The sequence below is a fragment of the Papaver somniferum genome, chromosome 8 (genome assembly GCF_003573695.1).
Source record: "Papaver somniferum cultivar HN1 chromosome 8, ASM357369v1, whole genome shotgun sequence".
NCBI classification, from domain to species: domain Eukaryota; kingdom Viridiplantae; phylum Streptophyta; class Magnoliopsida; order Ranunculales; family Papaveraceae; genus Papaver; species Papaver somniferum.
The window spans coordinates 36,593,318-36,609,657 of NC_039365.1; the positions used below are offsets into that span (position 1 = coordinate 36,593,318).

General features: G+C 38.2%; 2 protein-coding genes and 1 pseudogene across 2 annotated transcripts; 2 read left to right on the plus strand and 1 right to left on the minus strand.

Annotated features, from left to right (window-relative positions):
• The first annotated feature begins 1,845 nt into the window (after nucleotides 1-1,845).
• Nucleotides 1,846-1,945, plus strand: LOC113307100 (annotated as a pseudogene).
• A 7,202-nt stretch (nucleotides 1,946-9,147) lies between these two features.
• On the plus strand, nucleotides 9,148-12,667 carry LOC113304474 (vacuolar-processing enzyme-like). Its single transcript, XM_026553604.1, has 9 exons — nucleotides 9,148-9,393; nucleotides 9,476-9,640; nucleotides 10,239-10,395; nucleotides 10,599-10,684; nucleotides 10,770-10,968; nucleotides 11,082-11,131; nucleotides 11,237-11,446; nucleotides 11,568-11,777; nucleotides 12,230-12,667. Exons 1-9 carry the CDS (start codon nucleotides 9,190-9,192, stop codon nucleotides 12,410-12,412), a joined length of 1,464 nt encoding a protein of 487 aa, XP_026409389.1. The 5' UTR covers nucleotides 9,148-9,189; the 3' UTR covers nucleotides 12,413-12,667.
• Nucleotides 12,668-13,514: 847 nt separating this feature from the next.
• LOC113302360 (cysteine-rich repeat secretory protein 15-like) lies at nucleotides 13,515-15,867 on the minus strand. The gene is made up of 3 exons (XM_026551274.1): nucleotides 14,933-15,867; nucleotides 13,881-13,988; nucleotides 13,515-13,766 (listed from the first exon to the last, which is right to left on the minus strand). The coding sequence occupies exons 1-3, from the start codon at nucleotides 15,696-15,698 to the stop codon at nucleotides 13,762-13,764; spliced, it is 879 nt and encodes a 292-aa protein (XP_026407059.1). The 5' UTR covers nucleotides 15,699-15,867; the 3' UTR covers nucleotides 13,515-13,761.
• Nucleotides 15,868-16,340: the final 473 nt, after the last annotated feature.

Genomic DNA, 16,340 nt, shown 5'->3' on the forward strand with positions numbered 1-16,340 from the left:
GGAATTAGGGTAGTCTCAGAAACTGGTAACGGTTCGAACCTAGCTTTCCATCTATCAGTGTCTAACACAGGGGTAAATCTAATAGAGCATTCACTTGTTCAATAGTGCTATCGTCATCAAAATCTAAACCAAAATGGGATAGACAACTTTCTAATGGGTCTTCAAATAAAATGTTTGGTAATGACTTCTGAACTAAGGCTTCTATCATGTTCACCTCTTCAACACATGTGTCATCTAGCTCATAAGGTAGCTTACTGACATTAAAAATGTTCATCTCTATAGTCATATTACCAAAAGATAAATTCATCACACCATTTCGACAGTTAATGATCGCATTCGACGTAGCTAAAAATGGGCGACCTAAAATCACAGGTATCTGGTTCTCTGGGTCAGGGACAGGTTGAGTATCTAGGACCACGAAATCCACTGGATAGATAAACTTGTCGACCTCAATAAGGACATCCTCAATAACACCTCGAGGAATTTTAACAGACCTATCAGCTAACTGCAGTGTTATCTGAGTAGGTTTCATTTCACCAAGTCCTATGTAAGTACACATGGTACGGAAGTAGGTTCACACTGGCTCCTAAGTCAAGTAAAGTTTTTCTACCCGGCGTTTACCTATTGTACAAGCAATGGTAGGGGAACCTGGGTCTTTGTACTTTGGAGTTGTAGTGTTTGAATAATTGAACTTACGTGACTAGCTAAAAAGGCTTTCTTATGGACGCTAAGTTTTCGCTTTCGCGTACACATATCCTTAAGGAACTTGGCATAAGCAGGAATTTGCCTAATTGCATCTAATAAAGGAAGGTTTATGGTAACTTGCTTAAAAACCTCCAATATGTCATTAAAGTTCGATTCCTTCTTTGTTGGTACTAATAGCTGAGGAAATGGGGCTCTAGGCACAGAATCAGACCTCTCAGGAACTGAGTTGGCATCATCAGAAATTTTATCAGTTTCCTTAGCTAGTGGTCCTGAGGGGTGAACTACAGTATGTTCACTATCGGGCATGGTTACCTGATTGTCTACTATTCTACCACTCCTAAGGGTTCTAATAGCATTCAATTGATTCGATGGTTTTGTACCTACTTCATGAACTCCTCTAGGATTGGGATTAGTCTGACTAGGGAACCTACCATTATCTCTCTCACTTAAGGTCTTAGCTATTTGGCCGACTTGAAGTTCTAACTTAGCAAGGCTCTGAGCATTAGTTTGAAAATTCTGCTTGGTTTCCTGTTGAAAACTAACATGGCTCTGTGCTAACATTTCCTGAGTTTTTGCTAACATCTTAATAGATTCCTCTAAGCTAGTCGTTTTATTTTCTGGGCCTGATGTATTCCTAGTGTAGCCAAAACCTGGGGGAGCATTAGAATTATTAGACTGACCCTGACTCTGGCCCTTAGACCATGAAAAGTTCGGATGGTTCCTCCAACCAGGATTATAGGTTTCTGAATATGGGTCAAACTTCTGACGATTATCAAACCTAGTGTTATTATATAGAGCATTGGCTTGCTCTTCATTATTCTGGCCTTCCCAAAAGGCTCCAATCTACCACTAGTGTTACCCACTTCTAAAGCTTCTAACCTTTTCGCTATAGCAGCAATTTTGGCATCTGATTCATAGCCTCCTTCTACCCTATTAACGTTTCCTCTGCTGAGAAGAATTGTTTTCTGGGGTCCCCTACTACTTTCCCATTGTTGGGTCTTTTCGGCGACTTCATGCAAATATGTCATCGCGTCATCAACTGTTTGGTTCTCAAATCCACCAGTACACATAGATTCTACTGTGGTTGTGGTGGGATAATCTAAACCCTCATAAAGGATCTGAACTAACCTAACCTTCTCTAAACCATGATGAGGACATTGGGCTAATAAATCATTGAACCTTTCCAAATACCTATACAAAGTTTCTCCCTCCTGTTGAGAAAACGTGCAGATTTGCGTCCTAATAGACGATGTTTTGTCCTAGGGAAAAACTTGTTCAAAAAGGCAGATGTAAGTTGTTCATACGTTTCGATTGACCCGGAAGCCAAACTATATAGCCACGATTTAGCTTTATCTTTCAGGGAAAAGGGGAATAACCTAAGTTTCAAAGCATCATCATCTAGGTTTCTAATCCTGAGGGTACTACAAATTTCCTCAAAGTCCCTAACATGGAAATAGGGGTTTTCATTTTCTTTCCCTAAAAAGATTGGGAGCAGCTGTAAGGTCCCAGGTTTAAGTTCATAAGTTGCTTCCGTCTCAGCTAACCTGATACATGAGGGACGAGTAGTCCTAGTTGGATTCAACAAAGCTTTCAAAGTTGCCATTTCTGGCGCTATCGGAGCAACGGATTCTCCTCAGTCAAAGGACGTTCAAAAACAGACTCTTCAAAAGTCGGACTCTCTAGATTAAGGTAATCGAGACGCTTCGAACTACTAGGTTTCTCTTTAACAAATCTACCTAGTGCGTCTCTTTTACGTTCAGGCATACAATAGAATTTTCTAAATTGGAAGGGTAAGCAAACACAGATCAAGGCCGACTCAACCAAATCAAACCTATTGATTTCTAGCAAACAAAAAGCATGATGGCTCCACTTAGATTTTTCTAGACCAGCTTCTAATCCTTCGAACGGGAATTCGTTACAATTTAAGCCCCTTATGGAAGTTGAATAGAGGCGAAGCTCGGTGGAGCTTTGATACCCAAGGCCTCACCGGTATTACAAGGCGGCGCAGTCACGCATTCAACTTACAGAAACCGTCAAGAACTTCGAAGTATGCTTAAAAGAGTAACCAATATTTTTCGAATGACTTTCCTGTTAAGCTCGTTACCCTATCGGTCTCGTTCTAGTCAAAATTTTAGGCTTAGGTTCGCGTAGGTTACGTGTTCCTAAAGCGGGCAAGAAGAGAACGGTGATGAAATCCGAACCCTTATCTTGTATGGCCAGGCCTTGCCCTTTACTAAAAATAAATGTCGTATTCAGTCCTCAACATATATGCATACGAAGGAGTCCAGTAACTCGCTGACAGGGGATTCGCGAGTGTTTAGAATCTTACCTCCCGTTCCAGACGGGGGATGAATCGGTTGTAGTCGACTCGGGCCACTGACTCCGATGTCAAGTGTACGAACCCAAGGTGCAGAGACAATATCGTAATTGTCCTCCTTCTCTGCAAACATTTATATTTAAAGTACCCTTCCGTAGGGTAATAAAAAAAATAATGTCCCAAAGTCCAAAAGAAAAGAAAAATTACAAAAATAATAAACCCTAATACAGTTTTTTTTTTCTAAAAGAAAATAAACAAACCCTAAACTAAAATTGTCTAAAATAAAATTGTCTTCTTTTCTGTTCTTTTTGCTTTAATCTTTAGCTCCAAGTCTTTATGAAATCACCAAACTCTTTGGCTCAATTTTCTTTATGATCCAGAACCTGTAGACACAAGATAAATACCCAAAAACATAAAAAGAAAAAAAAAAAAATAATAAAAATAATAAATCTAAAACCCTAAAAACAAGTCCCGTCGGCGGCGCCAAAAATTGATGTGATTTGTAGATAGTGGTAAAAAGTGATTCGATTCTCAACTTGTGAAGGATAACTTTAGACTTAAATTCAAAACTAAATAGAAAACTCACTAATAATTATAACAAACACTGACAAAGTTGGTATCAATATTAAAAGAACACTGAGGCTAAGATTCCACTATTTTCCAAGTTCAAAGTGATTTAATCCAATTTTATATTCATGCAATTTTCTCGTTTAATTTGATTCTATATTGCAACAATAGATTTTCAAAGTAATAATTGTAAATACCAAGTATGAAGCATCAAAGTCTTAAACTAAGCATACTCCATCAAAATAGATCACATACTCAAATAAAAATCATATTCAATATAGTTCAAGGAAAATAATCATAATAAAATTGCAATAAAAATTATAAAAGAGATATACCACTTTTGTTGGAAAAATAGCTTCCTCTATCGCCTCAGCAATGGGGTTTAGCTCCTCATATTAACCATGATCTCAAAATTGTTTTATAGCTCAAAAGTATAAAGAGTGAAAAGTGATACAGCCGATTCGCAACATTGTTGGTGTTGCAGAATCTCTGTTACAAGAGAAACAATAGCTAAAGACCTAATGCAATGCAATTACTGTGATAAAACGATAGATGGGTTCTGCTGTTGAATAACAATAGTGTTCTGCGACAGATACTTGTGCGTCAATGTTCTTCGTGTTCTTCCTCTTCAGCAACAACAGCAGAATAAGGTATTTTCCTGCAACTCGATCTCTGGAGAGCTGTGGTGTTCTAAACTTCTCTGTAAGGCCTCGTATCCCTTATATGACTTATCCCCTCTCCTTTTATAGGCCATAGCTCGATTAAATCTCCCCCAAAATCTTGGTTTATCTCCACAACAAGTTTCAGAGTTTTCTTTTTGCCAAACTCTCTTCACGAGTATTTGGCCTCTCCCAATACTTCCAAACTCTTTATTAGATAACTATGAATGTTGGGGAAGCTTTTCTAGCCTTTTTAATCTCCCTGAATTGTCGAAAAAAAATACTCCAACAGCAACCCGTGATCATAACACCTCTGTTTCCTTCTCCCGGTCAATCTAACCCAATTCATTCGATCCAATCACATATACCGACCCTGTTATGCTCTAGGAAGTCCATCCCAACAAAAATCAGTCATTGAATCTCGTTATTTCACGTCCAACTGATGCTCCCAAATTCACGCAGGTAATAATATAGTTTCCCGCCAAAATTATGTTTGAACGATGAAGAAAAATGGGGGCGCCCCCTATCCAGAGCAGGGGTGCCTTTAGCAGCTGCCTTAAGGGGTGTCCTTGGAGTGCCCCTTATCCAAACCGGGGGTCCGAATATCAAGTGTCCTCCGGGTGCTTTCCGACAACTTTTCGAGCCAATTTTTTCCAAAAATGTTTATTGGCCAAAAATACCTACAAATAAATAAAACACCATAATAAATACAAAAATGAGCCCTAACAATATATAGAATCGAGACAAATCAGACACAAAAATGTGTCTATCAGTATTATAATCTTCTTTCCCGTATGACCGATGCGCGTGTGGATAGTAATTGGGCTCACCATGGTATGACCCAAAACCTTGAAAAGGTTGGCGTGCCCAACCACTATTCACACTATGATCATAAAAAGAGTAATGTCCATGTTGTTCAGTTGGATAATCATTGTATTGGCTATACCAGTTCGACATCCTAACTGCAAGGGAATTCTAAACAAGCACAAATAAGGATGACCCGACCATAACAAGCCTATTTTATCTAGCAAAAAAAAAGCATGATGGCTCCACTTAGATTGTTTCTAGACTATCTTCTATTCTTTCGAAAAGGAATTCGTTACAATCTGAGAAAACCTCTCTAGAATCAATCCAAGTTAAAGTAAGTTGAATAAAGACGATGGAAGCTCAATGGATCTTTGATACCCAAGGCCTCACGGCGTTACAAGGCGGCGTATTTAACTCACAGAAACCATCATGAACTTCAAAGTATGCTCAAAAGAGTAATCAATATTTTTCGAACGACTTTCCTAATAAGCTCGTTACCCTATCGGTCTCGTTCTAGTCCAAATTTTAAGGCTTAGGTTCGCGTAGGTCACGTGTTCCTAAGGCGGGCAAGAACGAAACGGTGATGAAATCCGAGTCCTTATCTTGATTTGGCTAGGCCTTGCCCTTTACTAGAAAATTAAATCTGATTTCAGGTCCTCAACATATATGCATACAAAATCATCCAGTAAACTCGCTGACAGGGGATTCACAGGTGTTTAGAATTCTTACCTCCCGTTCCAGACGGGGGATGAACCGTTGAAGTCGACTCGGGCCACCGACTCCAATGTCAGTGTACGAACCCGAGGGGCCGAGGGGATATCGTAATCGCCGTCCTTCCCTGTGCAGTTTATATTTAAACTAACCATTCCTTAGGGTTTTAAAAATAAAGTCCAATGTTCAATGTCCAAAAGAAAAGAAAAAAAATGTCCAAAAATAAAATATTACAAAAATAAAAACCTTAATTACAGTTTCTAAAAAAATAAAAATAAAATTATTTACAAAATCTTCTTCTTCACTCCTCTTGGATTTCTCTTTTCTTTCCTTTTTGGGCTTTTACTTTCTTTTCAGCACTTTCTCTTTTTCCTTTAGCTTAGCTCCAAATCTGAAAGCAAACAAAAATACCAAAACGCGTAAAAAAGAACAAGTAAAATAAAACCTAAAAACAAATCTATAAACAAATCCGCGTCGGCGACGCCAAAATGATGATATTTTTGATAGTGGTAAATAGAGTTGTCGTTCACCCGGACTAGATGAGATTGATTTTAAGTTTTAATAAAAGAAAATACTAAAATAAGGAAAATATATACAAAAATTGTGATAAGATGAAGAGATGACCGGGACTCGGGATTCCACTCCTTTTCATGTTCATGAGTTCATAAATTAATCCTAGACATTTATAGCTCAAAACAAAAGAAACAATAACTCTATCCTTTGCCAAAGTAGATTTCGTAAAACATTAGTTGTAAGTTGTGAGCATGACGCATCAAAAGTAATTAAAACCAAGCATGCGACATCAAACAAAATAACAAATAATTAATGGAAGTCATAAAACCATTAAATTCTATGCAAATAGTTATAAAAGAATTATTTTAATTACCACATGAACGAAAAACAGCCTCCTCCGTCGCCTTAGTGATGGATTTAGCACCTCATGTTGTAGACACTCTCAAAAGATTATTTTATGGCTCGAAAAGTGCTTACAATGGTGACAATGAAGAGAAATAACAAAAGCAGCGAGTTTCTTTTCTCTCCCCAACTCCCCCCAAATGTGATCTCTAGCTCTCTATTTATACACACAAATGTACATCACTCAAATATATTCTTCCATAACTCCAAAATCTTCTTCTTTTTAATTAAAAATATCTTCGAGAATTTTTCCTTCTCTTTATTCTATATATGTGTTTACTAAACCCATATCTTCTTTAATTCGCAGAATAAAATCCAAGATAAAATCTTCTAAGGATATCTTTCTTGTTTAATACAAGATAACTTTCTTTTTCTTCAAAACTTCATGTTTGTAAGGCAAGAAGATATCCTTATCTTAAAGATAATAAATCCTTTACCGTTGAAACCAAATTTCCCGCCAATTTTTCTTTTCAAATCAAGGAAGAAGATGGAGCCCCCTTAAGCAGTAATGGGGTGCGATTAGTAGTTGGCTCCCTGGGGTGCCCCTTATCCAAAACTGAGAGTCCTAATAACATGTGGCCTCCGGGTGCCTATACCAAATGTTTATTTTCCAAAAATACCTTCAAACACATAAAACACCATAATAAGTAAAAAATCGAGTACCAACAATACTGAAAAATGAGGACGATTTGGTCATAAAAATGTGTCTATCAGTAACCATCAGCACCTCTCCTGTTTCAGAACCTTCTTCATTTATTGCTGCTTGTGAATTTGACTCGCATTTCTCCTTATCTTTGAGCTTCGTACAATCTCTCTTCCAGTGCCCTTTGTCATGGTACCAATAACATTCACACTTCCCTTTGGTTTTTCCCTTAAAATTGGATTTATTCTTTCCAGGTTTTGGTCCATTCTTCCCATTGTTTACATATAACCCTACAGCTTGATCACTTTCCATTGCATCCTTCTTACGGAACTCATCACTTAATAAAGAAATAATTACGTCATCTAGTTTGATAGTATCCTTGGATGCCAGTGTACTTTGTATCAATGTATCATATGTATCTGGAAAAGAACACAGTAGTAGCATAGATTGATCTTCGTCTTTAACAACTTCTCCAACATTAGTCAATTCAGTCATCAACTTATTGAAATTGTTGATATGCTCGTTAACAGATGTACCTTCTTTGAATCGGAATCGATACATTTGTTTCTTGCGAAATAATCTACTTGTGAGAGACTTTGTCATGTACAAACCTTCCAATTTTATCCACAAAGATTTTGCAGATTTTTCAGACATAACATTGTACATGACCTCCTTGGCTAAACACGAACGAATTGCAACACAAGCCTGCAAATCATATTCTTCCCATTCATCATCATCTGTCGTATCTGCCGGCCTATTTTCTTTCAAGGATTTCTGCAAACCCTGTTGAATTAGCACATCCTTAATTTGAACTTGCCAAAGTCCAAAATCCGTCCTCCCATTAAACTTCTCCACATCGATCCTCATGGTTGCATACTTTGCTGTTGATGTTTTTGGTGCAGATGGACCTTCTCCCGTTGGATCTACCATCTCTATCTGTCTACTTTGATCTTTGAGTAAACAAAACTAGACAACCCTGGCTCTGATACCAATTGTTAGGTCGGAATCGTCTAGTTAGTTTAATATCAATCTCACACACAGAATATCACCAGCAAATAATGAACCAAAACAAGAGAATATCAAACAGAACAAGACACAAAATTTTATAGTGGTTCGGCGTACCTATATCCACTGTGGAATGATGATACTTCTTATTGAAAGATCTGAAGAACAATTACAAGAACCCTTAGCCCCTTATGTTTCTCTCTAGTCACACAACTCTTGCAAGAATAAAACACTCTCCTTGTTGTGTAAACCTCCGACTAAAGAAAGACTCTCGACTGTGTATATTCCTCTACAGAAAACCAACCTATTTATAGGTTACAGAACTTGCAAGCCAAGAATATAGTCTTGCCGACCAAGTTCTACTAGTTTCCTAAGTCTGGAACTCTACCGATTTCCTAACGTGAGAAATACTTGAATACCAAGTCTTGGTTACCTGCTGGACACGATTCTTTACCTAGAAAATTATTAACAAGTATTACACATTTTCCTCCAGGTGTTTTCATTCTTTTGTATTTGTACGCTCTATTGAACTCTTTACCCGTTTTAATCAGCTAGAATCATAGCTTCCTTATTTCTAGCATAAAAACGGGCCGAAACTGAAACAGAGCGTCAAATATACAAACAAATTAAAGGGTCCCACATAAAACCAGTGCCACGTTTTCCTCTCCTCGTTCAAATTTCAGAAAGAGGCTTTACGCGTGTCAGCAGTTTTTCTTGCATGGCTACCTGATACGGCTAAACCCCTCTTGGCTCTTCCTCATCATCTTCATTTACCACCACCCACCACCACCACCGAGTTGATCCTCAGAAAACTTTCTCATCCTCTTCTTCTCTCTGTACTTCTCTGTAATCAGGTTACCATGGCGAAGTCCTCGGCAGCTCTCAAATCCTGTTTCATTTTACTGGTTATGGTGGTCTTTGGGATTATCGTCAATGGTAGTCAAGCTACTAGATGGGAGTCAACGATTAAAATGCCAACTGAGAAAGAAGATGACGAGGAAATTGGCACAAGATGGGCTGTTCTTGTAGCTGGTTCTCAAGGTTATGGAAACTACCGTCACCAGGTATATGAATTAACACCTCTGAGTGTAGTTTAGCATCTCTATAGCTAGTAAGTAATGAATCCTTATTGGTTTGATTGTGCAGGCAGATGTTTGTCATGCTTATCAACTGTTGAGAAAAGGAGGATTAAAGGAAGAGAATATAGTTGTGTTCATGTATGATGATATTGCAACTAGTGATTTAAATCCTAAGCCTGGAGTTATCATTAATCATCCAGAAGGTCAAGATGTTTATGCTGGGGTCCCTAAGGTAAAATTAACAAAAACAATGTCATTTTTATTCTTATTTTCTGGGGTTTTTCCCTTTTCTTTCAAAAAAATGTTTCCAACAAATAAAGCTAGCTCTTTCAAAATTTTGAAGAAATAAATTGGTTTTTTGGCCTCTTGGGGGCAGACCTTGTTTTAAGTTTCCTCCAAAGTAGTGCTTCTGGCCCCGATTTGATAGCGAGAGCAAATCGAGCAACCAGATCATGGTTAAGAGGTGTTTGGAGAACTTGAGCATAGGACAGAAGCCCAACTAGTCTTGGATTACCTTTGCTAGTGACGTTAGGCGCGAGTGGGAGGAGAGTATAGACTTTGTAAAAATATTGGTGAAGGTGTCTTGGGTTTGGGAAGGGATATCAAGACTATCGCTTGTCCTAGTGTTGATACCGAGATGCAAGCCGAGTTACTGAATCCTGCACTTGGTTAAGAGATGCACTACCGCGTTGGTGGCTCATGTAGGACAGTATCCCAACTAGTCTTAGGTTGCGGTAGTTGATGTAAATGTCTTTTTTGTTAGATAAAATGGCAAAATCTGGTCATTTGTGACATTTGAAATTACTAAGTTTTCAACCATCATTGTGCAGGATTACACTGGGGAGCATGTTACTGCCAAAAACTTGTATGCAGTTCTTCTTGGTGACAAAGATGCTGTGCAAGGTGGAAGCGGGAAAGTAATCGACAGCAAACCCGATGATAGGATATTTTTATACTATGCGGATCATGGAGGCCCTGGAGTACTTGGTATGTACATATGAAGCTTCCCGTTCCATCCTAGTGGTTAGCATATGAACATCCACTTCTGCAGCTATGCCTGTCCGGGAACTTGGTTTTTGTGGGCATTACCGTTATTGCACCTGTGAACACGATTGGTGTTTGTTTCCTTGAACTATCTTGCTCTTAAAGTTTCTTTTGTTTTTTTTTTGGTCTTTGTTTCGATTACATAGGAATGCCCAATATGCCTTTCCTGTATGCCGCTGATTTCATTGAAGTCTTGAAGAAGAAACATGCAGCTGGTAGCTACAAAGAGATGGTTAGATTTCTTTCCTATATCTTCTCTTAAAATTTTAGAGTCAGAGGATTTCTTTCTTTCAATAAAATACTTGATTGTGTGACAGGTTATGTACATAGAGGCATGTGAGAGTGGGAGTATTTTTGAAGGTTTGATGCCAGAAGATCTCAACATCTATGTGACAACAGCATCAAATGCTGAGGAGAGCAGTTGGGGAACATATTGTCCAGGGATGGACCCCCCTCCACCTCCTGAGTACATTACTTGCTTGGGAGACCTGTACAGCATTGCGTGGATGGAGGACAGGTTTCAACTTTTCGTTTCTTTCTTCTTTTTTTCACGAGTTTCAACCTCTGGTTTAAATAGGTATGATTATTTGTCATGAGATTCGACTTCGCTCATTTAGTTCCCTTTTGCGGTGAGACGCACAATCTAAAGAAGGAAACCATAAAAGAACAGTATGAGTCGGTAAGATCAATATTAATCAACTGAACTCTGGTAAGTGGCGGTAATACTGATGTAAGTGTGATTATTATAAGAATCTTGAGACATTCGTCTTACGGCTTTTCTCAGGTTAAATATCGAACTTCTAACTACAACACGTTTGCTGCTGGATCTCATGTGATGGAGTATGGAAACAGAAGCATCAAAGCCGAGACACTGTATTTGTATCAAGGCTTTGATCCTGCCACTGCAACCTTGAACCAGAACAACATTGGTGGAAAGCGCCGTCTGGAAGTTGTGAATCAAAGAGATGCCGACCTTCTGTTCTTGTGGCATAGGGTGAGTATAGCCTGTTACGAACTTGGTTGTTTGATAACTTCTAATGGTACCCATTGGTGACTTACATTAAAGATGATATAAACTGTTGTTATAACCTCTTTGTTGTTTCCCTGTGGCTCAGTACAATCAACTAAAAAATGACGAGTCGGGCAAGAAAGAAGAAACTCTCGATCAAATCAAAGAAATGATGACACACAGAACTCATCTAGATACTAGCATTCGGTTAATAGGCGACCTTCTTTTTGGGCCACGTAAAGGTTCTTCTACCCTTTCAGTTGTAAGGTCAGCTGGTATGCCTTTGGTGGACGATTGGGGATGCCTGAAGGCCATGGTAAGAAATTCTCCACGTTTTACTTGTTCGTTATAGTGAGCATGATTATTGATATACTGATAAAAGATTTTGAACTAGAGTTGGACCAAGCAAACAAAGTTTTTCTAGTTGGACTTTTAGATTTCCTATTAGCAAGACCACTTCTTGTTTATGCTACGATTACACCAACTTTGTGTAAATCCACATAGCTCTGATTTAACCATCTATTTTTGTACAAATGAGTGCCTGCCTCGCTCGAGCTCTTCTTACATCCTATCGTCACATTGAACAACTTATTTTGGACCTTATCAGCAACCCATTCTTGTGAAGCTGCAGCCAACTGCAGTTAGTGGGTTTAATATCTGTGTAGTGTTTCTATTTTCTGGCGTAGGGAAAACTATCTAAAAGATTCAAACACATTAGCTTTATCATTGAGAACCATGGTTAATCTTACTTCATTGTGCAATAAACAGGTTCGGGTATTTGAATCTCATTGTGGGTCACTGACTCAGTACGGCATGAAACACATGCGAGCTTTTGCGAACATCTGCAACAGTGGGATCGCTGTGGACACAATGAAGGAAGCTTCCATGGCTGTTTGCAACAGAAATGATCTGAAGCTACAGATTCCATCAAGCGGAGGTTACAGTGCTTGAGAAGTTGAAAAATTGGAATACCAACCCCATTTGTACAAAAATGTCAGGTCAGCCTAAGTAGTTATGTTTGCATTAAGATGTTTGTTCTAAGCGTTCGTAGGATTATGTTGTGTTAGTTAATATAAGCGCATTAGCATTAGAGTCGGTATAATCTTAATCCAGATATTATGTATTGTACGAGAAAGCCATATGAAATCAAAAATAAGAAATCTAAAGTGTCTGCTTTTGTTAAGCAGATCTAATTAGTGCTTTCAACACTGTTACTTTCTTGAGTGAAGTTGTTAGATCAGTTTTCTTGTTGATTCCCTTGGTTGCATCTGATATAAAATGTTTGCTGTTATAGTGTTATAAAAAGACGCGCCAAGGAACTGTCGGTGGTACGGTGAATCGGAACAGCTGGATGTGACAGTCTAAACAGGTCTTCCGATCTAAAGTGTTTCCTGTTCACTGTACCACCGTCAGTTCCTGGAGTAGTATCTTGAAAATGAATTGGAGTGTTGATTAACATGGTTGTCAGTTTCTCCATGTTGTAAATTAATCCTACAATTGGAATTTTAGAATCCATCTTTTTCTGATAGATTCTGCGTGGCATTGGCTCTAGTGGGGTATAATCAGAAAATGCTTTTACTGCAGCTTGGGGAATAGAATTTGTTTGTTTAATTGGTTGATCATTAGTATGGGTGTGCAGGATACTGGGATTTTCTTTCATTGGTCTATGATTAAAGCGGTTTCAAGAGGGAACCGTAATCATGTCAGGAATCATATCCACCACAATGGTATCAGATAATGATTTGACCTGAAAGCGAATATAGTGTTTTTGCACGGTCATACTGTTTTCGATTGTCTGTGAGGTACAAACTAGAATGCAAGTGAATTTAGTCTGAACTTGAGTATGAGCATCTAGTGGTTTGCTGCTGTAGCTTCGGTCATGCACCGGAGGAGGCATTCCTAGAAAACCCTTGGTTAAGGGTTTACCAGAATAAATGAAAGCATGAGCCAAGAATGAAAACACAATTTTGCTATACTGTCATGAATCCTCCTCCTTGGTTCCAAAATTTTATGCCAAAAACGAAAAGCTAAGAAACAAAAGGGACATGATGGACAGAATTGGTTGGTATCTCTCAAAATAATATGAATAGCCTAATTGTAGGGCTTCTTTTGAAAAGCATGGGCACTAGCAGAATACTTTATACCCCACGGGAAAAAAGAAAGACAAAGCAACCACTTAGTTGCACTACACTGTATTATATAGATGGGAAAAATCAATAGAAAGAACATTTTACAGAAGAATTACCATCTCCAACAACAAAATGGAATCATGACACAATCATCCTGCACATTTTGTCATCTTACCCTGCATGGGAAAATCAAACAGCAACTAGAAACAGTAAAAATTGGAGTAGAAAAAAGTTAAAGCTAAAAGGAGGAAATAGAACTTTCTGGTTCAGGTAAACCTGCTTTAACGTACCGAGTGCTTTGCGTAAAAATGAGAGGAGCACGATGATCACTGCAACACCTGCAAGTACGCCCACTATTATGGCAACGGTTCTCCCAACATTGTCCTCACTCGAAGAATCTGCGCGGATAGTTTTTGAGTTTAAGGACCAGATTAATGAGGTTTTCATTTCATTTTGTTTTTCATATAATTAGAGGAAAGTTCAAATACAAAAAGAATGATTAGTGAGAATAAATGACTCAGAAAAGTGTATTATTAAACTTAATTTAGGCAAACAAAACAAAAGTTGGAGAAAGAAAAAAGGAAAAACAAAAGATAGTCGGAAACTGTAGAAAGAAAATAAAAGTAAAGTAATCCTGAATTCCTGACTGAACAAAGTAAAGGCTTGATTTTGACTATTAAACTTGGGAACATCTCTCAGTGGGTTTCACTTTTCCTCTGGGGAAATCCATAATGGAACTTTGAATTGTAATAGAGAAATTACTATTTGCGTCAACAAAGAAAGTAGTGTATTTTCAAAAAATAAGTTTACACTTTTCCTTGCCTAATGGATTTTTCTACATGCTTTCAGGATTTTTCTAGCTTTCTTATTTTTAATCCTGGCTCTGCCACTACCATCCAGGGTTGTAGTCTCAACTTCGCGAATGTGTATCGCAATAGAGACAGTTCAAAAACCTGTTGTTCAAGTTTGATTGTTATTCCCCATTGAGTAAATATTGATTTTTTCGACTAATCCTGTTCTAGTCTTGATTCGAGTTGCAATGGAACCGTATTCGCAAGAAAAGAATTCCACTCACGTCGCTATCTAGCCCAATTTGCATGCGAAACCGATGGTCAAGTAACCTGCTAGTGTCAGGGAACCATTTCAATGTAGAGTGAGCTTAGCAGTGGTTTATGATGACCGGAACCCATCATTGCCACAATTCCTTTTTTCTTTTTTGATTGATTGAAAGAGAGATTTTATTAAGAGAACTGGAATACAAAGATCTACAAGTCGTAAATAAATTACAAAGAAATCATTGCAAGAACCAGAGAAATGCAAAAGACAGGATTGAGAAGCGCACCTGAGGAATTGTAGTATCCGGAAGCCCAATACCGAGCATAACACTGTCCCAAGTAAATATCCACTGCTGATGCGGAGCCACAAGTGTTTTTCAGCTTCGAAACAGCTTCAGAAAGACATGATGAACAATCAGATGGACTCAAGTCACCTAAACATTGAGCAAAACCTTCCACCATCCCTAAACTAGCAACACGAAAACTTGTAGCTGCTTGCAGTTCCGCAAGAACGTCATCTCTTCTCTTATAGAATTCAACATCATCACTAGTACTTCTGCTGCACTTTTTATATAAGATCGCCGTATCGGGTTTACCCAAGAAATCAATATTTTCGTATCTGACATAACAAGAGTCTAACTGCAAACCAGCTGCAAAAGAATTTGGACATACCAAATTTATTTGTCCAACTGCATTCTGAACACAACTTGTGCAGTCGTGAAGTTTCAAGTCACCTCTGCATTGATATAAGCCGTACGCGGCGTTACTGTCGGGTGTACTACTGTTACCGATAGCGAAAGCGTTGTAAGAAAACTGAGAAGATGAACTAACGATTGAAGATAGTAAAGAGTTGAGGTGTACTTCAAAAGGAGAGTCTGGTGGGTATCTATCTTGTGAACAACCTCCATAGATAAACATATAACCATTTACATGACCAAGAGAAAAGATTGAAGATGACAGCAGGAAGTAAAAGAAGATAGAAGAGAGGTTTAAAGATGAAAAGGAAATGGTGCCATGAGAGGATGAGTAGTTTCTGTGAAGCTCCATAAACATGAAAAACTTTGTTTTTGAGAATTTCTGGTCTTTGAATGAAGGATTAGATGGTTTGTGGTGTCTTTCTTGTGGAACCTTTCACTTTGAATAAGTAAGAAATTATTGGTTTCTATATGCCTAGAATGTCCTACTTGGCTTTGTTAAGTGGATTGATTATCATTACAAGAAAACCCTTTTTGGTTTGGTTAAGTGGGTTGATTATCATTACATGGATATACTATAATGCTTATATAATTTGTTGTCTACAACTAATGGTGATAAAAGTTATATTCTTGTTGCAAGGGCCAAAGGGTGTCATTTATCAGGACTAAATTCAAATAAAGGAGAAAATGTGTAGTGGATTTTTGGCACCATTGTACCATACATTGACCGTGTGGGTCACCAGAGGTCGTCGATCTTGAATGCGTGGGAAAGCGGTTTTGGTGATCTAAGTACTTAGCGGTTTTGGTGATCCAAGTACCCCAACTATCTCTATACTTCTAAATGGAACTCCTTGTTCTTCTTTTCAGCCATCAAGGAGCCTTCGTCAAGGTGATTGTTTGTCCCCGTATTTGTTTATTATTTGTATGGAGGTCCTGTCTAGACTTTTTCTTCGTGCTGAAAGTGCCAAGTTGCTTCATGGTGTTAAGCCTGCTAGAGTTG

Bases quoted from the DNA above. Each gene is read 5' to 3' on its own strand.
- LOC113302360 (XM_026551274.1), bottom strand. From the start codon at position 15,698: ATGTTTATGGAGCTTCACAGAAACTACTCATCCTCTCATGGCACCATT. The intron at 13,989-14,932 runs GTGCGCTTCTCA...CTATCCGCGCAG, and splicing joins CGGATACTACAATTCCTCAG to ATTCTTCGAGTGAGGACAAT.
- LOC113304474 (XM_026553604.1), top strand. From the start codon at position 9,190: ATGGCGAAGTCCTCGGCAGCTCTCAAATCCTGTTTCATTTTACTGGTT. The intron at 10,396-10,598 runs GTATGTACATAT...TCGATTACATAG, and splicing joins TGGAGGCCCTGGAGTACTTG to GAATGCCCAATATGCCTTTC. The intron at 10,685-10,769 runs GTTAGATTTCTT...ATTGTGTGACAG, and splicing joins CTGGTAGCTACAAAGAGATG to GTTATGTACATAGAGGCATG.